This window comes from Polypterus senegalus, chromosome 2 (genome assembly GCF_016835505.1).
Source record: "Polypterus senegalus isolate Bchr_013 chromosome 2, ASM1683550v1, whole genome shotgun sequence".
Taxonomy (NCBI): domain Eukaryota; kingdom Metazoa; phylum Chordata; class Cladistia; order Polypteriformes; family Polypteridae; genus Polypterus; species Polypterus senegalus.
Genome location: NC_053155.1, coordinates 288,718,282 through 288,744,469, shown reverse-complemented (window position 1 = coordinate 288,744,469; position 26,188 = coordinate 288,718,282). Strand labels below are relative to the sequence as shown.

At 35.1% G+C, this 26,188-nt stretch overlaps 1 protein-coding gene across 1 annotated transcript in view; it reads right to left on the bottom strand.

The window, feature by feature from the left end:
• LOC120523980 (beta-1,3-glucosyltransferase-like) overlaps positions 1-26,188 on the bottom strand; it is a 452,278-nt gene that overhangs the window by 115,146 nt on the left and 310,944 nt on the right. Inside the window, exon 8 of the mRNA XM_039745736.1 lies at positions 21,828-21,891. Coding sequence (XP_039601670.1) covers positions 21,828-21,891 — 64 coding nt within the window. The remainder of the gene's footprint in view (positions 1-21,827; positions 21,892-26,188) is intronic.

Sequence of the window (26,188 nt, the reverse complement as noted above, 5' to 3'; positions counted from 1 at the left end):
GTCATTTAACTAATCCTGCTGAAACATGTTGCCTCATGCTATTCTCTAGATCAGTGTTTTCCAGCCTCTTTCCTTTGATGGCACACTTTATGTAACCAAAAACATCCCAAGACACACCACTGTCTTACTAACCACAAACACATATATATGTGCTCAACTGTCCAAATTGGCTGGACTACTGGAGAAGGTGGTAAAAAATGAGCTCCGAGTCTGAGATCAGCTTTCGCAGACATAGCACTTAGTGAGCACTTTGGTGACATCTCCAAGCTGCTTCAGCCTTTTGCCCGCCCCTCTCTGCCTCAGAGGCAACATGGAAGCCCACTATCCACTGGTCCTGTGAAACTCACTGGTGACCACACTGAGAGCAGATGGACTCTATCAGTCTGGAGACAAGTCTGAAGTGCTTGAAGTGCTCCAAGTGCTGTGCCTGCAACATATCGATCACAGAGCTGCTTTTATGCCAGCTTCTCCAGGCAGTCCTATCCTCCTCAGACAGGTCTCAGCCACCCAAAGTTATCCCTCTCAGGTTCAGACCCAGGGGCGCTATACTACTATTTCCATAGCACACATAGCTGCTCTCATGGCATGCCATGGTACAATGGTTGAAAAACACTTGTCTAGATGATTGCAGCTACTTGCATTTTTTAGAAAAATGTTTTAGGTCTTGTACCCCTTTGTTGTCCACACTTTGACACTTTGAAACAGTAAACAGAGAAAGCAAAAAAAAAAGCCATTACCTTTCACCACATCCAGCTAGACATAACAAGAGAGGCGAAAAAGTCACCATGTAAACTCGTCTTCTTTTTTCTTCAAGTGAATGATTTATGAAGAGGTGTTTCATTAAAGAAATAACCAAATTTTCTTTGATATCTGAAGTTCCACTTAATGTTGCCATCTCCCAAAAGTTGCACTCGCTCATCTGTAGTTATATTTGGTGGGTGTGAACTGTGAACCATTGACGTGAACATGAAATAGTGTGTTGACAATTGTTTAATCACATTAGATTAAAAAAAAACTAAAACAACAGTAATTTGCTGTCACAAAATGTGGGAGCGTCTGGGGCGCAGAGAACTGGAAAAATCTGAAAGAAACCAATTAAAGTGCAGCCATAGGTCATCAGCTTGCCAAAAGAAAGTTCTTACATAGACTCTCATTTGGCTGGCCCCTTCATTCAGGAAATACTGGTATTTACACTGTAATGAAACAAGTACAAGTCAGAACCAATTTTTAATGGATGTTGACATGCACACGTTGTGCAAGAAAACACATTTATTTCATGATTATTTCGCATTAACTTATTATTTTAAGTAGAGTATTTAACATATTTGGGATACCCCACTGCCCCGCATTACAAACCGCCACTGACTACAGAACAGACTGGTATTACTCCCATTGCTTTGCTTTGGCACACGAGTCTTCTGCTTAAGAGACAGCTGGTAATTCATTTTTTCTGAGACTTGACTTCAGTTAAAGTGTCAGTTCTCCTCACAGACTCTCTCTGTGAAAATTTCACAGTTAATTGAGGACACTTATAAATTAGCCACATAACGCTGAAGATATGTGTTTGGGCTTAGAAGTTGTGCAAAGACTGCCGATCCAATTTATGTGATTTGTTTTTAGTGGTTAGCTGCTGTTTTTTGTAAGTATGTGTGTACTCATGCATTATATTTTGAACCTAGGCACCCATCCTCTTGCATTTTCATTTATACAATCATTATTGTTTATGAGATACAACTTAATGCAAAAAGAAACAATCCATTACATTAATGTTTACTAAATGCATTAGATTCATGACTTTATTTCATTCCAAAGTGTTTAAAATCTATGTCTTAATGTTGCATCCCTTCACCTACTATCTTAGTAAAAGTTTCTGTTAAGTACTATTTTATCTCTATGATTTTGTGTTCCTATCTTTGACTAGAATCTTATAAATGGAGTCATTACTGTTTTATCTCTTATAATTGCTGCCACCTCTAGAGTGGACAGAGTGATTTGAAGTAAAGGTGATATCCTCACTGTTCTTTTCTTAAAGCAAGCTCAGATCAGTCAATCATTTCAGCATGCCACAACATACTGAACTTAGTTAAAAGACAGAATGAAAATAAATTGCTTGATGCTGATTATAACTTCCAAGAGACACACCATGTGGCAGCCTTTACAGAAGCTGGATCATGTGAACAACTTCAATAGTATTTATTTGAAACTAAACACATTGGAGACAGACAGACACAGATATTTAATTAAGGCCTCTGTCCACATTGGCCTTTACAGATCTACTGTGGTGTGTGTGTTCATTTCTGTCTCTTCAACATCCAGCATGTGCTCTGGTAGAGCAAACAGACTTAGTTATCCTAACTGTGTGCATCTGTGTGTGCGTACGTGTAAATTTAAACAAATTATCTCAAAAACCACCCATGCAAAAATTTTGCAAATCAATAGGTCTAGTTCCATGACTAAATAGATCAGACTGCAAAAAGCCCAGTTAAATTAAGAAATTTCTATAGCAGCTGTCATTGGATAGAATCTGAACTTAACTCAACAGCAAATTTTTGACCCCATCACCAAACTTCTAATTACAAGTCTCGTTAATGTGAAGAAGTTAGACTCTTAAAGGTTGTGTAAAAAGAATAGCATCTGTTGTCTGATAGATGCAGACTGATTTTGATTTCATTATCAGATAACCTTAATAAGTAATTACCCACTAATTTAATAGAAAAAACAAGGAGAAGGTTAGAATTTAATGTACAGGAGATTACTGTACATTAAAATTGATTCAAAATATGAAAATATGAAATATTGACAGTATATAATAACAACAAGCAATCTGAAACCATTTTCTTATAATTCATTTAGAGTAAGAAATCAGTCCTGGATGGGTTGCAAATTCATTGTCCGGATAACTTATCCATACTCTCAGTGGATAAAAAGTTAATTCAAAGTTGTTATCAATCTTATAAACAAGACTTTTTTGAAAAATTTAACACATGGAGAGAACTTTCAAAAGTCACACAGACCAGGCCAAAATATGAACCCTGATCCCTGAAACTTTGAGACAGCAGTGCTAAGCTGTGTACCACCATACTGACCATTCAAAATAATACATCATAAGACCATTGATTACAATAAAGCACTTGTATGAATTATGAAATTGCTATATAACATGAAAAATTAAGTTTGTCTTTATTTGGCATAAAAATATGTAAAATGACTTCAAAAACAGATGCCTTAATGTAAGCCAGTAATTTTAAAATCCATTTAGTTGCGAAAATCATTAATTTACCTTATGTAAATTATAAATGGAAGGAAATCACAGCAGACACTAACAGAAAAAGGTCTGCTGCAAAATTCACCCTTTGTACCAATCATCACATCTAGAAAAAACAACCTCGAAGAGGAAAACATTTCACAGCATGAAAAACACACTCCAGCGCAGTTAATCTTACTCTATTGACTCTGCAAGTTAGCTGGTATATTTTATATGGAAATGAAAAGGTAAGGAAAGCCATTACAAACATTTACTTATAAGTTCAGTTTATTGCCTAAATGTTATCAACATGATATGAAATACTGCAGCTGCACTGGTTAAGGCTGCGTTCTCATGCTATCAGAGTCTTTGAAGCTCCAACATGTGTTTTTTCATATTCCCAGTTTAGTGTGTTCATGTTCATTTCTGGTTGAACTATGCAGAGCAACGCATAGTCACTACTGATTTATTACTTGGTCTGTAAAAGGATAAAACTGTATATTTTAATTTAATATAAAGAGCAAACAAAAAGTATTACATGTGTATCACTTCCCTTCAAATGCAATTTGATCACAAAAATCACATTTCTGGCTAATCAAGTTATATTTTTATTTTATACATTTGACTAAGATTAAAGGTCAGCGTTATGTCACAACTCAGGGAACGTGGCTTTGTTTTTTTCAGAATTGTCTGACTGTAGCTCAGAGTTTGTAGGGTGTTTATATGGAAATTCGTTCATATTTACCATCTATCCAAATGCACAAGAATACAGAGTAAAACAAGACCGGCTATAAGGAAAATATAAACATGACTGATAAATATATGCTGTTTTGTATTTCTTGTTTTCTTCCTCACTTTTAACTTTTACTATTTGGGTTTATGTGTATTAAGAGTCCTTCCATCAACATCACTGTAGATTTTTCCCCCATGCCTCTGGTTGACAACTTGTGCCCCTAGTATCATAATTTAATTTGATAGAATTTTGAATATCATCTTTCACTAAGTACAGGATCAAAGCACTTGCAAATATTTACTGTTAATGGACTAACAGTAAAATACTACACAATACAAGATTTAAAGCAAAGAAAAATTAAGCACAAAGAAAAGCACATTATAAATATATGAAGTCTATTAACATTATAGTACAACTGAGAATTTAAAAACTCTAGTCACGCACACAGCTGGGCAAGACCTCTGAGCAGCACCACAGTCACATATAATTAACAACGTCACAGCTCTAATGATCTGTGCCAACTTACCACCAAGCCTGTCCTGGGTATTGTACAAAATCATAGGTATGTGCTGGATAGTTAATAAAAAGCAGATTGAATTGTTTAGTGTTGGCTACTAAGGCTACGGATATCTCAAGTGTTGTCCCATGAGTACAACTTGCAGCTTAGCAAAGTGGATGTGGCACAGAATGCCACACAGCAGGTTACCAAGAAAGCATAATGATGATTAAGATGTGAATTATTAGCTTTCAACAGACAACAGCTTTAGTACCACAGAAACAGCAAGTTGCCACATCTGAAAATTTCCATTTCTGGGACACTCTTAAAATGTTTTGAAATCTTCTCTTACAGTGAAATTACAAAGGTTGCATGTGCTGTAATAAGCTAAATCTCAGTTGTGACTTTGCCTTCTCACTCAACCACTCTGCCCATCAGAACCTAAACTTTATTGTGTACATACAGAAGGAAAAAATAGGTCTTAATATTTTTTGTAGTGTTTTTCCCACACTATGTATGAAGCTCTTCTTTCAAATCTAATCAGAACACAAATCTTTTATTTTAAATAAAGTGTAGATTTACTCATCTATCAAGAAACTTAATCTTAGACAGACAGACAGACAGACAGACAGACAGACAGACAGATAGATAGATAGATAGATAGATAGATAGATAGATAGATAGATAGATAGATAGATAGATAGATGTTTTTATGTCAGAAGTCTGCAATGGAGGACAAAGATATAAATGTGACTGTAAAGGTTTAACTGAATCATGAATTTGGTACAACTATTGCATTAATTTTGTCCACAATGGTAAATACATCAATTGGGTTTATAGTTGTGGTAAGTTAATCATTAGTGCTTTAATTCAATTATTTTTGTAGCTTTCCAAAAAAAAAAAAACACTGAGCACTGGACGTTGCCAGGGATTAAGGTGAGTGGTCAATGGGCCTTGATTTTCCTGTACATGGATTTGATATGTATCAGATTTTTTACATATCTTTCATTAATTGGATGTGAGCCTGTGTTAATTCAAAATCTCATTTCTTATTTTAGTATGATTCTATAAACAACGGAATCTGATGAAAACAAAAGGGAGCCCCCCTGTTTTTCGGTTGTAACTACAGGTATGAGCTTTTAAACATTTTCCATTTCACGCGACAAAATCTTCAATTAATGTTTTCTTACATGTTGAGATAAAATCCTAAATTTGTTTATTAACATCAGAACTCTTTCATCAGCTAAATGCTTAGTCTGAGATAAATTAATTCTTGATGTTATTATCTTTCTTCTCTATTGCTCCAGTGTTAATTTAACACTAATTATCTAAGACTTGCATTTTGCAGATTCAAAATACTGTAAAATGAACATGATTCCTTAATGTACAGGATGGAGAATAACCAATTCATGAATTTCTACAATGCATAACTAGAAGCTGAAGCAGAAGGCTGTTCAAATCGCTTGCTAAACAGCCTGTTTGAATATAAAACAGAACAATGAGGATAACAAATAAAACTAAGATGTATGATCATAATATTGCCATTCTCTCATTACAGTAGTTTTCATTGAAGTTAAAGAAATCCCAATTTAACAAATAAAGTCACAAATGATTTAGCTCCCCTTTAAATACATGCACTCCACACTGTATACTATGATCACAAAATGTAAGCCATTTTAAAATTCCTAGTGCATATAAGGAGTGGGCCTTTAGATATAAGGAATCCAACCTCAATAATGACCAATTTCTTAATATTAGACTGGTGCTCTTTATGTCTGCTTCATTTTGGGGGTGGAGGCATAGCATACTCTTGTTGGAGATAACTTTTCTTTTTATTAATTGTAGCAATCAGTGGTGTTCAACATTGAAGTCAGTGTCATTTGATTAATCTATCCTTTTTAATTAGTGTAAGGGGGTACTGTTAGCATATTAACAGTATCCAGAAATATGTTTTTTATTTTTATAGAATTAACCATAACATATACGTAAATATGTGCAATAACACTAGCCTTGCAAATGAAAATATGATATACAAGAATGCTGCTGAATTACAGTAATTTCTGGTAGGTGGCACCACTGCCACTTCACAGATCCAGCATTCTAGGTTTGAATTAAATGACTGGTCATTGTCTATGTAGAGTTTACACATTTTCCTTGTGGATGCGTGGATTTTGCCCCCACATCTCTAAAAACTTGTAGGTTGATTATTCCAAATTGGCCCCAGTAGGAATGTCAATGCGAGTGTGTGAACCATATGTTGCCAGGATAGTCTCTGGTTACTTTGACCCTGAACTAAACAAAGAATGCTGCATTATTATTCAAAGCGGACAGACCATGGCTAATTACGTGAACCGTCACAGTGAGATAATTTCTAGAATGGAATGCCTCCTTTGTTGAGTTTGTTTAAATTCATCTGTGTTCTTTTGAGTTCTGCCATTTCATTCTAGCGCACTACTACAGTGAAAACACATGCTGTTACACTGACTGATATCCTCATAAAGATGACTGAGTCAAGAGCACTGGGAAAAAGTTCTAGACATGTTCTTCTTTTTCCTAAAGAAAAGGCCAGGGGATGGTTGGAGAATTCCCATATAAGAAGACGGAAAGTTTCAAGAAGAAGGGTCACCCAGCGAGGCCAGCCACTCAAGATCAATTGTAGTGTTTATGATAAAAGTGGTGGGCAGAAGAAAAGAGTTAAGTTCACTTCAGGTCATGTTATAGAGAGAAACTTTACATAGTGCTAGATGTCAACTGGAAACAAAGACAGCCCTAACCCTTAAGTTTATGGAAGACAATTAAGGTGTGCGGTGAACAAAAGAATCAAGGGAATAAATACTCCTTGAAGATAGTGTGAACTCCTAAATCCTTATAAAGGACCCCATAATGCATGTCAAGTGCTTTTCAATGTGTCTGGGGAACCTAATTAAAATATTGGCTGTTATTATTTGAAAGTGTTTAACAAAGTAGTAAGCACTAGGGCCCTCATTTCACCACCTTCTCATGATCCATCCATTTTAATACCCTGTTTGGTTGTATTTGACCATTTTGAGCCTGTCACTCTTCCCTCTTTACAGCAGCTCATTTTCAGTATGAAGCTGTCTGGCTTCCCCTTTGATGTTGTCCCTCCTCGACTTCTTAAGGAGGTCTTTTCTACCTTGGGTCCTTCTATTCTTACAATTATTAATAGTAGTTTAACCTCTAGTGTGGTGCCTAAAAGTTTTAAACATGCTGTTGTGCAACCAATGCTGAAAAAAACGAGTCTGGACCACTCTGTTATGTCTAACTTTCCAAACTACCTTTTTTGTCCAAACTCTTGGAAAAAGTCATCTACACCCAACTGAAGTCCTTTCTGGACGAACATGCAATTCTGGAAGTGTTCCAGTCTGGGTTTAAAACTCACCACAGCACTGAGTCCTCTCTGTTAAGGGTTTTTAATTATATTCTTTTAACAATGGACTCTGGTGACTGTGTACTACTTATGCTTTTGGATTTAACAGCAGCCTTTGACACGAAAGACCATGAGATCCTCATCTCCAGGCTGGAGCAGTGGGTGGGCATCACAGGTTCAGCTTTCCAATGGTTTAGGTCCTATCTCTCAGATAGAAGTTTTTGTGTCAGTATTGATGATTTTATTTCCACCTCTGTTGCCCTCCCCTGGGGGGGTACCACAGGGCTCCATCCTGGGACCTCTTCTGTTCTCTTTATACCTTCTGCCACTACGCTATTTTTCAAAAACACTGTATTTCCTTTCATCGTTATGCAGATGATTGTCAACTTAATTTCCCTCTGAAGCGTCAAGGCCTATGTTCTGTCCAGCCCCTGCTTTACTCCCTTATTGACATAAGGAGTTGGATGGCATTACATTTTCAAAATTGTAATGAGAACAAAACAGAAGTCATGCTATTTAGATCCAATAGCACCAGCGGAACCCCCTGCATTGACCTTTCCACTGTGGCTCAATTTGAGAAAACCACGATCACAAATTTAGGTGGAAAAATGGATCCGACTTTAAAACTTGATAGCCATGTGAACGCAGTGGTAAAATCTTGCTTTTTCCAGTTGAGGCGGCCGTCAAAAATCAAGCCTGTCTTGTCTAAGCGCAACCTTGAAACAGTGATACATGCTTTTATAACCTCTTGTCTAGATTAGTGCAGTGCACTTTTTGGAATTAGCCAGGCCTCCATTGCTCGCCTACAGCTGGTACAAAATGCTGCTGCTCGATTTTTAACTGGCACAAGAAAGCATGAGCAGGTTACCCCAATTTTGGCTTCCCTTCACTGGCTTCCAATTTGTTTTTGAATTCATTTTAAGATACTTGCATTTGTTTTTAAATCCTTTAATGGTTGTGCCCCACTTTATTTGTCGGAACTGCTGCACCCTTATGTACCGCCTCGCTGTCTCAGGTCAGCAGACCAGATGCTTTTATGTGTTCCCAAGGCACGATGCAAACTCCGAGGTGAACAAGCCTTTTCAGTTGCAGCCCCAAAACTCTGGAACAATTTGCCGTTGGACGTTAGGCAGGCTCCTTCGCTAGCTGCATTTAAATCATTTTAAAAAACACATTTTTACTCTCTGGCTTTTAACTGAGTATGGGATATTGGCTAACTGTATATTTTTTATTAAGAATCTCTTCAGTTCTTATGTGCTTATGTGTTTCTGTTTCATTTACCCTTTGGTTTTGTGTGTCTGATATGCTGGGTTTTTATTGTACAGCACTTTGGTCAGCCTTGACGTTGTTTTTAAAGTGCTTTATAAATAAATAAAATAAAGAAATAAATAAATACCTTTTTGTCTTTCTACAATTGAAGATTTGCTGTGTGACTTTTTATGCTAGTTGGCAGAGCGTGCCACTGCAGTCGCATTCTATAATTCATCTAATACAAAATTTTATTTTTAAGTAGTGTCTGAATCCAAGGGAACCAATCATACTTCGATTTATAACTCAGCAACCATTTTCAAAGGAACAAGGAAAGAAAATTGCCTTCAACTGTTCATGAACAATTTCATACATTCAAGTTGATTTCCTTTAATTAAAAATCAACTGATAAAAAACAATGAAGATATTCATGTAAAAAGATACAATAACAATGGAATTGTTAAAAGAAAAAAAAGAACTGAGCTTTCTATACAGCCAAATAATTGAATTCTTCAGAATTAGAAAAAAGGTAATCATAATTTCCTGAGACAAATTAAATAGACTTCACATACAAAGGTTCAGACTGATATTTATCGCACTTTGCAAGTCTTAAAAATTGTGAACTTAAAAAAAATAATCTGTAATCCAAGAAATCATTCATGATGACACAAACAGATGTGATTTTCATACACAGTATGAACCTTTTTATCTCTGCAACAAATTTCATGTCCCCATCTAACATAAAGCTCTTTTAACAACCATTGTAAAATGGAAAAGATGTGTGTTGTTTCAGTAGATGAGATTACCTGCAGTTTAAAAGGACCATAAAAATTATGGCGGTGGCAAACCTGCTATATCATTATGATTAGTTCAACAGATATATGGAATATATGAACTAAAGGGAACACATTTGTTTAGTGATGAAAGATCAACATAAAAGTTCATTTTTATGACATGAGAGTTATTAATCAAGTAAATGTGTTGCACAGATTTGAACAGATAGTTAAAGTTAATATATTCATTGAGAAGTACAGTCGTTTGTACAGAGTAATGTTTGTGGTATACTTCATGAATGCTGCACCAGGATCCATGAAGTGTCATCTATGCCCTGCTTACCTTTGTTTCACTTGAGTACATATTTCAAGATAAACTGCTTTACTACTTTTTTGATATAGAAACATTTGTGGATAGTTAACTGTAAACACTTGGCTATTAGTTAATTAAACTGATGACTCTTGTTCTCAATGAAGGTCAGTTACTATACAAATTAGGGCTACAGTTCTTCATTAATGGAAGAAAGATGCAGTGGAGGATTAGAACATGATGATATATTGATAACAAAATCCAAATATATACTGTTTACAGGAGCATGTTTGTGACACCATCAAAAGCTCTCACACTGATCTTTTTTTCAGACAAAACTCTTCTATGTTTTGCTGCAGTGAGACTATGAACTAAAACTGATAAAAAAACTATTGGGAAGGCACAAATTGGAGTAGGAGTGTGAGACTGTGATACAAAGATCATGCAATCTTATTTACAGTTGAGAAAACTTGTCTTATTGTATGGGTTTCAGTGTTAGTAGATGTAGACAAGAATGACTCCATGAAGGACAAAGCAAGCCACAAAAACATGAAAAATAAATCATATTCCTGTGATAGATGTATTTTTACTGGGACCTGAGTGAAGTGTGTTCAGGATGTCACCACTGCATGTAGTGAGTGTGGTTATAGTAGCTCTAGAAGGGCATGTATTTCAAGTACGCAGCATTGTTTTACACACTCACATTTATTTGGTGATTTTGGATACTTTTACACTGAAATACCCAGGGACCATGGAGAAAAATATCCATCCCATTGCTCACTTTTATTTAAGACAACTGATGCAGTATGTAAGTGCTTTTCTTGCATCTAGTGCAAGTGTTTTCATCTTTCTGATGCTGATGAGCATAGTGGTGGATAGTAAGATCACAATATAATTGACTGTGACAAATAAAATTCATTCATTATTTTTGGTCTGATATGAACACCACTGGGAATTCTTTGTACTATGTATCTATTTCTTGGACTTGTAATGAATTCTCTTCTTCTTCTTTTCATGTTATTGTCTCTAAGATGTCTGCTATCATTGTTAGCTATTTCAAAGCCACTGTTGCCATGTGTCATGAACGCTGAAAACATTTTGTACAAGTCATCAGATTTTATAAAGAACAACACAGATGTATTAAATATTAAATGCACTCTTTTCACAACAAGTCATATCATAGCTAAATATGGAGATTAGTGATGAATGAACACTAATTTTGCTTTGCTGGAGTTTGGCAAAGTTAGGGAAATATTCGTGAACTTTGCCAAACTCTGCAAAATGCATTTAAAGTAACAAGGTAAGAGAAGCTGAACTACTGTAGTTTAAATGGAGGATAATGGTCGCCGAGGATTAGGGAAGTATCTCCAACTATGCTGGGCCAATTACTGTGGCTGAACTGATGCAGCAGTGCAAAAAAACTGCACCACCAAGCCATAAACAGACAGAAAAGCAGATGGAACAATACCGACAAAAAAAATACAACAAATGGCCACTAACCAGCAAGTTAAAGAAAAAAAAATCAAACACTTCAGACTTGATTAAAGTGCACATGACAGATTTTTATTTAAGGTTATTTGCATATATTTCAGTCACACCATGTAGAAATGATACTATATATTACATTATGGAGAGCACTGTATATCATTGTGGTCACCGAATTCCAATCTTGGGGCACAAATTAGCTGCGCCGAGAAGTGCTGGAATGGGTCTGACTAGTTCCATCGTTTAAAATCACTGCTCCAGGTGCAGTTGAAATGTGCTTTGCACTTTTTTCTTTCATAAAGAAGATTGAAAGCATTGTAAACAGTGATAAATTATTTTGCATGTGTTTTGTTTTGGATTGTAGCTGCCAGGCAGCACTGTACTAGCAGTGTTATACAGTATATCTGGTGGTAGTATTCATAATATTTGCATTATGGTCAGCTTATATACCCTCAAATGAAAATACTGCAAGTGTTTAATTTTTAAATGCATGCAGAGTGGAAGGCTGGAGTACTGATCAGATCCTGACGTCATGTATTTTCGAAGCAGATCAGTTTTGACCTTACAGTATGCATGTATGAAAGTTCTGCATATAGCTATGATAGCTCTGAGATGTCACACTAAAAAATGTTCATGTAAGCAAGGTGAATTTCAAGGAAAATATACAATGAACAAAGTCACCAGTGAATACAGCATGTTCAATGTGAAAAGTGTTCTAGAAAATTTTTGTTGGTCAACAGTTGTGGAGATCAAACACTACACTAGGGGCTACAGTAACCTTGAATTCAAACAACAAAGCTTAACCAAAACCACAATTTATTTATTGCTTGCAAAAAAGTATCTTACAAAGTCTTGTTTAATGTGTGCATCAATCTTGTATAATGTGATTGTGATGAACAACAGTACAATTGTGATGAGAACAGCCATACTGCCCAACAATTCGCCAGCACCTTTAACCTAAACTCTCCAAAATGAAATGATGTCAAGATTTGAAGGTCTTAAAGTCATAGTCTCTACCACACTAATTGATAATTGACTCCATAGATCTATAGTTATTTGTGTAAACAAACTTTCTATTATTGTATGAAATTTGCCCTTAAATTTCCAAATGTGTCACTGTGTTCTTGTTGAAAAATTTATGTTAAAGTAACATGATACACCTAATAAATTTCTTCATAATTTTAAACACTACAATCAATTTTCTTTTTTTTTCCTTTTTTATTAATTTTATTGCATTCCATACAAATCAATCAAGTTTTTACAAAAAGAAAAATTGAGTTAAGAACAAATCGATCCCCACCCCTGAGAGAGAGAGCAAGCCAAACAGCATGGAATTTAAGACCTGTAAACATACCTAAATTAATACATTCTCTGTGCTTTATGAGATTATTTTAAAATATTACTGATTAGATCCTGCCATGTTTTGAAAAAAGTCTGTACGGATCCACTAACTGAGTATTTGATTTTTTCCAATTTCAAATAGTATAACACATCAGTTTCCCACTGACTTAAAAGAGGAGAGTTTGGATTTTTCCAGTTTAGCAGAATAAGTCTGCGTGCCAAAAGTGTAGTGAATGCAATCACAGTTTGTTTGTCCTTCTCCACTTTAAACCCATCTGGAAGAACCCCAAACACAGCTGTTAACACTGCAATCAATTTTCATTTGCTTAAACTGAAAAAGTTACATTTCTTCAGTCTCTCCTTACAGCTCATACCCCTTAATCCTGAAATCAGCCTAGTCGCTCACTAGTGTGTTATGTAACTTAAGCATAACCTCCCTTACCTTCTACTTCACACATTGCTATGTAACCTGACATTCAAGTATCTGTCTTGATTACTACAATATAGTGTCTTGATGTAGAGAGTGATGAGCCCACTGTGAATGTAAGATACTTCTCATAAGGTGTACTTTCAAGTTTCAAACATTTACACTTCTTTAATGTAATACTGTACAACTACATTAAATTTCATTGGCCACAAATCTACCCAAGCCTGTATGCTAACAATTCAACTGATTCTGCATTACCTGATCTTCCACCTTCACTGGCATCATATGCAAATTTAACCATCTTATTGATTATACCCTTGTTCAGATCGTTTATGAATATTAAAAAGAGCAGCAGCACCAGCACTGATCCTTGATGGACATCATTTTTAATATCACCTGATTCTGAAAAAAAATCCTTGCACCATAGGCCTTTGTTTCCTGTCTTTGAGCCAATTTTGTAGCAGCTTACGCTTTGTACCTTGCATTCCCATTTGTTTAAGTTTTTTCACTAAAGTTTAATGTGGTACCTTATTAAATGCCTTCTGAAAATCAAGATAAATAATATCATATGCGCCGCTATTATCATCTGCTTTTGTTGCTTTGTTATAAAATTCTAGCTTAGTTAAACACAACCTCCCCTGTCTGAACCCATACTGACTATCTGCAAGTACACCTCAACTTGATATGTGCTGTTTGATCTTTTCCTTAATAACTGCTTCGATTAATTTACTTGATGCACCTTAAGCTTACTGGCCTATCTTTCTTGGATCAGCCAGATTACCCTTTTTTAAACAATAGGATAAAATCTGCAGGCTTTTTTTAACAGCAATATAATATTTGCAGGCTTCCATTCATTAAGAATTTACTCAACTATGAACACACTTTACAAAAACATATTGTCAAGCATTTATATATGTACTCACTAACTTCCTAATGTACTCAAAGATAAACGTTACAGTATTTGGTCCTGGTGATCTATTAGATTTCAGAATATTTTATTTCCAAATCACTAATTACCTCCTATTACTTTTGGGACATCAGCAGCTTCTTTGTGCATGTAAACTTCTTAAAAAGCAAGTTCAGAGCATTTGCTATTCACTGTCCGCATATTCCAGCTGTCCATACCATTCTTAATACACTTCATCTCCTCCGTGACTTTTTTTTTTTAACTACTGTGGACAGTAGGGGGCATGCGGCTCACCAAACCCAACACAACAGACACAGAGCCAAAGTTCAGCAACATACACGTTTATTTATAATGTGGAAACTCTTGTCCCTTGCTCTCCACAACAGCACAGCCTTCACTCATCCAGCAAGCTTCCTCCATATTCTGGCTCCCTGAATCGAGTGAAGCAGCCCCCTTTATAGAGCACCCAGAAGTGCTTCAGGTGTTCCATATTCTATACTTCCAGGTGTGGCAGCATCTCTGCAGAGGAGGGCTCAGCCATTCTCCATGCATCCCCTGGTGGTGGCCACAGGCTTCAGCAGAATTGAGGCGTGCAGGCCGGATAAGAATCCAGGCTGTTGTTTACACTACTAAAATGCTGAAAGAACCTCTTTAGGTCATCTTTTGCCTTTTTTGAATTATTTCTCTCCAACTACCTTTTATCTTTCTTTAATATCCCTTTTAACCATTTCTCTCATATACCATACAGTTAGTGAGGTGAATGACTTTACTCGACATGCAGTGCACGCGTCATGTGCCAAGCAACACAAATATTTCTAATGACTCAACCCTACATAATAGTAATGCAAATCAAAACAAATACACAAACTGGGAATGACATGACAAACTAAAACGGTAGCAGAAATACAATGTTAATAAAAAATACCATATTTCTGAGACAATGCGCTTAAAACATTCTGAAATGTTAGCCTGCAATTATTCCAATTTATTTCAAAAGTGGGAATGATGTTGCAACTGAACAAGTGTTTTATGCACAACAACTCACGAGAAGTCTTTGTTAATTGGTTGTAGGTGGATTAATAAGCAGCAGTTTTGACACCAATACCACATCACACTGAACATCTACTTGAAGATGCCATTCTAGAAGCAGAGAAAATGTTCAAGATACCATCTACAGATACTTTTTGGGCTATTCAGTGAGCATGTGGACTGTCAGAAGTTGACAGAGCCATGGAATTGTGTGTTTCTTTAATTTTCCAGGAAAGTATTTAACACAAGTGTACCATGATTAGCTCTGCAAGTTGTGCTAACTAAAACAACTTTATCTAGTCTAGTGTTGCCACAATAATGTGTACCTATTTTTTCGATATGTTGTGTAGCAAACAGACCACTGGCAAACTGAGACCAAACGAGAAGGGAAAAGAGACAAAAATGGTACCCTATAAACAAAACAAACTTAAGGGAGAATACAAAATACTGACACGGAAGAAAATCTGCTGTGCCTCTGAGCCTATCTGTATATGTTTCTTTCCCTGATTAAAATGATCCACTTGCCCAGTACCACAAAAAACATTCCCTTTCTCTCTAACTCTATCTCTACAGTCCAACACAATGGTTGCATGGCCCTTTTAGCTCTAAACTAATTGGCATCTGCTCATGAGGCAACTTAAAGGTCAAGTTAATGTAAATTTTAGCTGAGCCCAAGAATTGCTTCTGCTGGGGTCATTGTCCAGCTAACTGCATGTTTCCCTCTAGGCTCCTTCTCATTCACTCATATTCTGTTTGCTGTGGCCTATTGCTCTTTAAAGGGTACTTAGCACACATGCCGCACAAAAAGCTCACCCAATGGTTTCTTTAATCTCAAATGAGAATACACTGGATCTTCCCTCCATTCAATTTTGCTTTTCTCTTCCTGAACACTATATGGCATCGCTCTGTCCTGTGCCAAACTAGTGGGTCCCTTACCCCTGGAATCCTCTTCACAGCAGGACGTTCCCTTATACTAGGAATTGGGTAGGTAAATCAAGAAAAGCAAGTTATCATTGAGACATTGTTTGTGTGAATTTCAGGCTATACAAGAAATAAATGGTTGTTATTGTTATCAGCCTTTAAATTCAGGCTGACTAAATATCTCGGTTATCAGTGTGTGTTATGAATTTCCACAACAGTTAAAAAAGCAGAAAATAGTATGCTGATAACAAAGCTGTAACAAACTCAGCAGTCCAAACAAAGGCTACCTCAAAATGCAGGCAGGTGCTAGATATAAACAGAGTGCTTCAAATTCATCAGTGAAATCCAAATAAAAACAAGCCACTTTGACTAATTCTATCATTTGGCATCATCTCAAAAAACTAGCAATGAATCAAAAAATGCTCAAAAATGTGCTAACAGAAAACATATAGATGAAGGTCTAAATCACTAACTGACAACATTTGTAATTAATTGATGCAAGACAGCAATTGTTATAGCCTTACAGTAATGAGAACAATTAAGGTTAAAAACAATAAAAATGGAAACAAATTAAAAAAAATATGAATGACTGTTTAGGATGAAAAAACAAGTCTATAAAATGAAACATCTTTCATTAATTTCCTACAAAACAAGAGCAAAGAATGCGTTCCACATACATTTTTCACAGAAAAAGCCTTCCAGTCACATTAGTTCTAAAACTAAAAAGTTGGATCAAATTTACTTCTTGCAGTTGATTAATATAGACAGGTGACACAAAAAAACAGAATAAGTACACACAGAAGAGATTAACTAAAATGTAAAGCAAGCAATTGTAGAAGTGTTTCACTAAAAAGCTGCAAACATGAAGCCACTGAACTACAAATCTTGAATGGATACACAGAAGTTCAGCTCTTGGAAGTGTACATTTGCAAACCAAAAACAAATCCCCTTCAGCTTCTAAGAAGAAACTCCATGAGAAGACCTGGCATCAGACTATTAGGATTTGGCTAAACACTTCTTAACCTACACTTGGCTTGCAGCCCAGCCCATCTTATCAGTGTCTGTTGCTAGGCAACATTTTTTTGTGGAAGTAGCAGGAGGAATAAAGCAGGGAGCTTGATTAATTATTTTTGTCCAAGCATTGGTCATCCTGGCACTGTGAACACTTTTTGTTGAGCTCTACAGTGATTTTTGTGTTTTGTAATGATTTTGACTATTTGTATATTTCTGGATTCTGCCTTTACTTATTGTTCTAGTCACCTTTGCTTGTTGCTGGTTTGTCCTCTTATGTATGACAATCTGCTGACTTATACCTGAAAATTCTTTGGTCAATGGACTTTGCTAATACAAATTACTGTGTGCTGTTTTTTATCACATCATGCTCAGCATTCTGTTAGCTCATCTCAGTTGGCACAGCAAATATGGTATGGGCAGTCAGCAACATTTTAAAAGCTGACATGGTAAACTACAATCCCGGGACTTGGCCTTTTCCCTGGGACAGCTGGCAGAAACTGTCTTCGTTGTACAGTATGTGAGCACATCAGGCTGGATAAACTACTAGAGATATGGATTCAAGATTCTACAGAGAAAATAATTTGCTGTGAAACAATAAACTTTTCTGTTGCGATCAAAGGTGGAGTTCCTTAAGAGTCAAAGCTGGGACCACTGCTTTTTTATATGAGGTCAATGTCAGTGAAAAAAGTAGCTATCAAGTCAGTACAGATGATGTTAAATTAGGGAGACAGGAGATTTGTTCTGAAAGATTCAAAAAGCCCCAAAGATGGACAAATGCTAAATTTAGAGAAGGAAGATACAAGGCAAATGAAACTTAACATAAAACAAAAGTACAAGTTAATGCTTTAACTTTTAAAGAGAAATTAAACAACTGGAGATTAGGTCTGGGAGCTAGAAAAAAATATAATTTCAGAATTTTGCAATAGACTCATCCTGTCCTCAAACAGACATCGCTCAAATGGCTAACAAAAAGTTGAATTGTACAGCACACTGTGTGCAGTGAAAAAAATAAATAAATAAAAATAAAATGTTATGCTTAAGCTGGATAATGCAACTCTGAAATCTTATTTGGCATACTTAGTTCAAGAGTGCCATTTCAGTTTATCGAATAACTTTATGTTAATATTAAATGTCTGGTTAAAAATACAAGCCTGCTATATTTATTTTGCAGCTGACACAAAGGTTCACTGCCTCTTGTTTTTGCATGCTGTTTAATTTTGCTGTGCATTTCACTTTCCATGAGGTACCAAAGCAGTGTTTTTTTTTAACTGAGAATTTCATATTGAAAGTATGTCATCCTGAAAGAGTAAGATAATATCTAGATGCATGGCAATTCAATATTTTTCTTAGTGAATGCAGACATATTACGTGACCAGTTTATGATATGTCTCACAAATCTCTGATGCCGAGAATATGGTATTGACCTTGTCTTTGAAGTACAGCTTCTTCTTCCAGTAAGGATTCTGAATAATGCGGCTCAACCATGTTTATAATCTCACAGTAAGGTACAGATAAGGCATAGTAATCGGTCACACAGGTGGAGGGGAGGGCTTCTAGCTCACCATCTCAGTACTTCTTCTCAGTACTTCTGGTGAAGATGATGTTGGCTATCAGTTATTACTTTTTGCTTGTATCTAAAGGCTGAAATTAAACACACTGCAGGCAGTGAGTGGAAAAGCCTGTTCTGTATGGTGTTCTGCAGCTTCTTTAATACATGCATTTATTTTAAACTGTAGCAATACATTTTATCAACCACTGTTTATTTCTGAATTACAAATGGACAGCAAGTAGTTTTGCATTTTACAAATGACACATTTATTGTGTTATTATTCCTTTTTTTTTTACATTTTATTTAGTTAATCAAAAAAACTGGAACTATATATTAAAATTTTCATAAAATGCCACTCTAACGTTTGCTTGATGTGATTATTTTTCTATTTTAAATGTCAGCAATATATGAAATTTGAATGGGGTGTCAACTTTTGCATGAAACTATACTTCTGTTTAATTTATCCATATACCTTAAAAGTAGTAAATTCCACTTGTTTTCTGAGATGAAACATAGTCAAAACCAGAAATCAAGAAGATTAAGCCTATTGCACCAAAGCCTAACCACTAATCAGAAGTCAAAATCAGAAGGAAAAAACAAAATTTCAAAAGCCAGAAATTCAAGTGTTTCAAGTTTTTATTTTTTTCAAATCATGGATATGAATGTATTGTCATGCCAGTATTCAAAGGGTTGCACTTATGATTTAAACCAAACGAGGAATCTAGATTCAAAAGGGTACAGTCTAATGTGTAGCTTGCATTAATTAAAAAAAAAAAAAGCATTACATAAGAACAGTTGTGACATATTGTTTAAAAAAGTATATACAGATATACTTAAAAATCCACAAAAATCACAACAACAATGATTCACCGCATATAATAAGTTGTGGGGATTTAAATATTTTTGTGTTTAGAACTCATAATTTTTCCATCAGACACATAGCCTATAATTATTGAAAGACAAGTATTCACACTACATAGTGTCACATACACTGGTATACAACTGTTAAAAGGAATATTGTTACAGTATATCAGCCTGGTTCTAGTTTTTCTTAAATGGCAAAAGGTTGAAATGTCTACAATTACATTTACATTTATTTATATTTCGGGCATTTTGTCCAAGCAACTAACTATGCCATCGCTTTGTATAGAGCACCTGTCGTGGAAATCTTTTGGTTTACATTCCAATATCAAGGCAACACTAGATATTCCAAACCCATCTAACAGAATCAATCAGTCTGTATAGCAATTTTTGTACCAGTTGGTGGATAAAGTGGGAGGTTTATTGAGTCCATGGAAAATACTACAACATTATCATCTCAGAAGGTTAACAGGCTATTTTGTTCAGATTTAGAGTCACACATGTTAAATGTTAATACAAAATAATGAGAGCTTAGAAAAAAAGTATGTATTAATAAAAAGAAAGACAGTCTCAAAAAGATATGATGTAACCAATAAATCAAAAGAATATTGTAATCAATCTCATATTAAAAAAATTCACCTACGTCCAATGTATCCATTCTTCATTTATAATTAAAGATTTTGGGAGTGGTCCCTTGACTGGAATACAAAGCTATTTCAGACAATAAAGTTTCACTGTACCCTAAAAAGTCAATTGTTCTGAGGTTGCAAATTGTAAATTATAGCCTTGGCGTTTCCTGAGTATTTTTACTGCTTCCAGATATGAATGTACTTAGACAAGCATATTACTCTCTTTTCTGTTTAATGTTTTATTCTATAATTTAATGAAACAACCAGCTAGTGGATGGAAAAAAATGCTATAAAACCTTCAAATATGATATTGGAAAGAATTTAGGAGTGATTTTGACATCAAATTATTTTTGGAACACTGAATTGAAATGAACAATAATTACCATAATTAACACTATATTTCTAAATAGCTTAATTTATACAGGCACAGATTGAGACAACCATACGTGCAAAATCAATGCACGCAAATCTGAGGCTGGGAAAACTTCTCACTTTAAAACATAGGGCTATGAAAATAATTTAAAATGATGGGTTTTGTACCTTTGCAGCTAACAACAAGCATTCAGGCATCTTTAAGCTTCCATGTTTAAAAACAGGAGCTGTTTTACTAAATGCAGAAAAAAATGATATAGACTGTTATATTTAAAAATTTAAACTCAAACTGCACATAAAAAACATCAAAAATATCAAATTGTCATCAAATAATTAATACTGTACATTTCTTGAGGATCTTGGAATTTAAAGAAAGAATAAAAATATATTATAAATTTAGGATTAGCAACAGTAAAATGTGAAAATTAAAATGTTACACCTTCTAGTATATGAAAAAATAATAGGCAAAAAAAAATCCAAGCTCACAATGCAAAATATTCTGTAATAAAGATTATAAACTCATTATATAAAACCATTGTTCCTAGTGCCCAAACACATTCCATTTTTAACTATTTACCATCTTTTTCCAAAACACATCTGGAGTCCTTTATGAACATACCTTTATGTAAAAAAATAAACAAAATCAGACCAACTTAGAAATATTTATTTCCTTTCACCTCCCCCTTAAGAACTTTGGCCTGTAGGTCTCCACCCGTTGGGGAAAAAAAAAAATCAGAAGACTAAACAAACATTGAGAAAGCAACCCAAATAACAAGATGAGGACATATCATCTATACAATAACCTTTGTAAACACTGGGAGGGTTGAGTCAAAATTGTAGCTTACATGCAAACAAACCTTTAAGGGCGCAATATCTTTTTCCACATCTGCAGGTATAAGGTTTAGTATTTTAGAACCAGACCAGCGTAACCGTAATGAAAGTGAATACAACAAAAGACTAGCTGTAGACAAGCTGAGGCGCACTCAGTTGTAGTGGCCGAACACCTAAACTATACACAAATCTAGCAAATGACAAGATAGGAAACAAACAGATGTGAGGATTAGAAGTTAGAAAAGTACTGTTCAAGTACTTCTACATACCTCATGCTTCAGATCTATAGTAAAATCCGACTTCAGTGGATCATCTCTTACTTTTTTTGCTAGCCTATAAAATAAAAACACATTTTTGTTATCCCATGATTATGAACTTTAATAATAATACATTTATCTGGAAAAAAAATACAAGATCATTCTCCTAGTAATATTCCAACAGCTCAAGATAGTGGTGTTCTTGCAGTGTCTTTCAACAGTTTCATGAACAGTTTTCCTCTTTAAAGGGTTTGAATTTAAGCTAATCCACTTCACTGCTCTGGTCCAAAGCTTTTTTTATGCTTTTTATGACAGGAACAAAGGGTTGTCTTCCCAGAAAAAAAGTTAATTACACTCACTGGCCACTTTACTCTTTACACTTTAGTCAATGTATTTAGGCATATGGACATTGTCAAGATGACCTGCTGAACTTCCAGCCGACCATCAGAATTTGTAAATGATTTAAGTGACTCTGAACATGGCAAATGGCTTGTCTCCATATTTCAGAAACTGCTGATCTACTGGGATTTTCATGCACAACCATCTCTAGGGTTTACAGGGAATGGTCCGAAAAAGGGAAAATATCCAGTGAGTGGCAGTTCTCTGGGCGAAAATGCCTTTTACATTTTCAGTTATCCAAATGAAGTAGAAAAAGTGCTAAGAAGAATGATCATGATATCCTTTTGAAACATAATCATGAGTTATATCGTGTCCTGGCAAGGCAAAGAACAACTTGGTCCATTTGTAATGTGACATTTGCCATAACTATACACTCTATGTTGTTTTCGGTCACTTTTTTTTTGTTAAATTACAATTATATTGTAATTTCTTCCAGTAAATATACAGTATGTATATTTTGGTAACCACAAAGTAACTAGTTATTTACAGTGTGTTTTTTTTTTCTTCTTTTTCTCTGTTTTAACATCATACCCGTGGTTTATTGTATCTTGAATGTACATTATATGTTATCTCAGTCTCCATGATAACGGTTTAACATCATTCCCTAGGTTCATTGTATTAGGACTGTTTAAGATCACATAAGAAGTTTATTGTATCTTGACTGTAATCAAAAAACGTGAAATCAAACTCAAAGCTATTGTATGTACATAATAATGTACTACATTAACTACATTAACATTAAGACTACAAAATGTCAACAAAAGTACAGAAGCAATGCCTCTATGACCAAACAGTGAACTTTATGAGTTGGAATGTCAAAGGTCTCAATCATGAATTAAAGAGAAAAAATGCTATTATAGTATTTTAACAGGAGACTCGTTTAATATGTAAGGATTACTATTGGTTGCAAAGACATTTGATTGTCCACATTTTTCAAATTAGGTAAACAAAGAAAACTTCAGATGTGAGAATCTTAATACACAGAACAATTGCATATTATTAGTTTCAGACTTAGTATCTGATCCTGAAGAGCGATATGTAATGGTGATGGGTAATTTAATTAACACTAAAGTTATTTTGACAAATATCTATACAACTAATGTGGATGACAGAGATTTCATCCAAAAAGTATTTGCATCTACTGTTGTGCTTGAAAGTTTGTGAACCCTTTAGAATTTTCTATATTTAGCATGAATATGACCTAAAACATCATCAGATTTTCACTCAACTCCTAAAAGTAGATAAAGAGAAACGAGTTAAACAAATGAGACAAAAACATTATATTTGATCATTTGTTTATTAAGTAAAATGATTGAATATTACAACTGTATTCTTATTGTGAACACTCATAAAATTATAATGGCCGGTGACTTCAATTGTGTTTTAAATCCAGACCTGGATACAGTATTGATAACATCTAATACTGAAAAAATAATTACAGTTTGTAAAAGATTATAACTTAACAGACCCATGGAGATTTTAAAATCCAAATTTAAGAGTATATTCCTTCTTCTCACCAGTACATCATTGTTACTCAAGAACTGATTATTTCTTCACAGACAATAATTTTTTGCCCACTATCAAATCTTGCAAGTATGACGCTATTGTTATCTCCGACCATGCCCCACTGATCATAGGTCCTAAATCACTGTGTCCTTCACACTCATCTTGTAGTTGGTGTCTTAACTCTCTGTCATTAGCTGATGAGAACTGTAGAGAATTTATATCCACGCAAATTGATTATTTACTAGAGACAAATGCATCCTCAGAGGTTTCTGCAGGAATACTCTGGGTAACTCCGAAGGCATTTTTAGGAGGACAGATTATTTCAGATGTTTCTCACAAAAATAAACTGGAAACCAAGAAGGTCTCTGAGTTAATCAGCAAAATTACCAGAATACAGTAGATCAAGTTTACACCAGGTCTCCAAATGAGGCAATTTATGGTAAAAGACAGGTTTTGCAAACAGAATTTAACCTATTGACAAAGAAATGGAATAACTCATCATTAAATTGCAACATCATTATTATGAAAAGGAGAGAAGGCTGATAAGATATTAGCTCAACAAGTCCACAATCAGGAAATCCACAATGCAATAACAGTAATTACAAACACAGACAGATAAAATCATTGACCATAAAAATATAATCCACACATTTCGAGAGTACTAAAAGGCCTTATATTCCACTGAGTTTAAAGATAATAAGATATTATGTAATGAGTTTTTGATGCATTACAGATAACACAGCTAGGTACTGTACGTGCAGAAGAACTAGATAAACCTCTGACATTCTAAAAATTACTAGACCTTGCAAACTCACTTCAAAGTAAGAAAGTAGCAGGCTCTGATGGCTACCCAATGGAATTTTATTAAAAAAAATCAAATAAGTTAGGTCCCCTATTCTTAGCAATGTTTATAGAAGCTAGTGACAACAAAATTCTACCTGGAACTTTACGCCAAGCATTAATTATCGTCTTTCCTATGAAAAATAAGGACTTACTACAATATGCATCATACAAAGCAATCTCGCTTCTAAATAACAATGTTAAGATACTCTCCAAAGTTCTTTATAGAAGGATTGAGAAAGTGCTTGCTCTGGTAATATCACAAAACCATACTGGATTTATTAAAGGCAGTCACTTAGCTTCTAATCATCAATGCTTGTTTAATCTATACTAATAAAAGGCAAAGCCCTCACTGACTGACTCACTGACTCATCACTAATTCTCCAACTTCCCGTGTAGGTAGAAGGCTGAAATTTGGCAGGCTCATTCCTTACAGCTTACCTACAAAAGTTGGGCAGGTTTCATTTCGAAATTCTACGCGTAATGGTCATAACTGGAACCTATTTTTCTCCATATACTGTAATGGACTTCAGCTCGATGGCCGTGGGGGGCGGAGTTGTGTGTCACATCATCACGCCTCCCACGTAATCACGTGAACTGACTGTGAACGCAGTACGTAGAAAACAAGGAAGAGCTCCAAAGAGCGCTGAAGAAAAACGCATAGAAGCTTATTCAGAAGTGCAGCAACTGCGGAAACAAAGCATGGTGTAAACTGTAAGTTTAAATTAAGTTTATAGACACGCTACCGCTGCCGTTTGTCATACCTTCGTCGAATACTTTATTCGCATGATACAAGTTTAATGAGAAGACACGAGGTATAAACGAGACTTGGATCACTTTGTAACGGAGTTAAAATTGCTGTAGCGAGAAACTTTTAAGTGCCGGGTCTTAGCTAACATTAAATAAAGCCGTGGACATCGAAACATCACACAAGAGAGCAGCTCACGTGAACTGACTGAACGCAGTACGAGTGATCACTTCCATGCATCAAACCTGTTCACAAAACGCATTACACAATTGACAAGGTAGGAAAAGAATATGCTCCGAGCTGAGTTCCACGACTAACGCGGTCTTGCGAAACCAACTTCGTCATGCTGCCACCAAATACTCACAGAAAAATCCACAATTTAATACACATGCTGTCTCTAGAGTTTCTCCACACTCAATGTATTCCTCGCATCCCCGTTACACCCTCTGATCTTCCATTTCTCCTGGACAACTATACGTTGCATTCTCAAGAGTAAGCTCAATGCACAACTTGGTCATATTACAACCGGAGTGCTGAACTGACAACGTGGTATACAAAGAGATCCTTAACAGATAGTTATTGGTATATTTTCCCTCAGTTTAAAAAGGTTTGCTTTTCTTCTTAATAAAAATTTAAAAGCAGTGCTTTGTCACTATATATATATACAGTATATATATATATTTAGATCTGTATATATGTATATATGTGTGTGTGTATGTATGTATGTATGTGTATGTGTGTAAATATATGTATATTTATCTGTATGTATGTATGTGTATATGTATATATGTATATGTGTGTGTGTATGTATGTGTGTATATATATATATATATATATATATATATATATATATATATATATATATATATGACAGCAACAC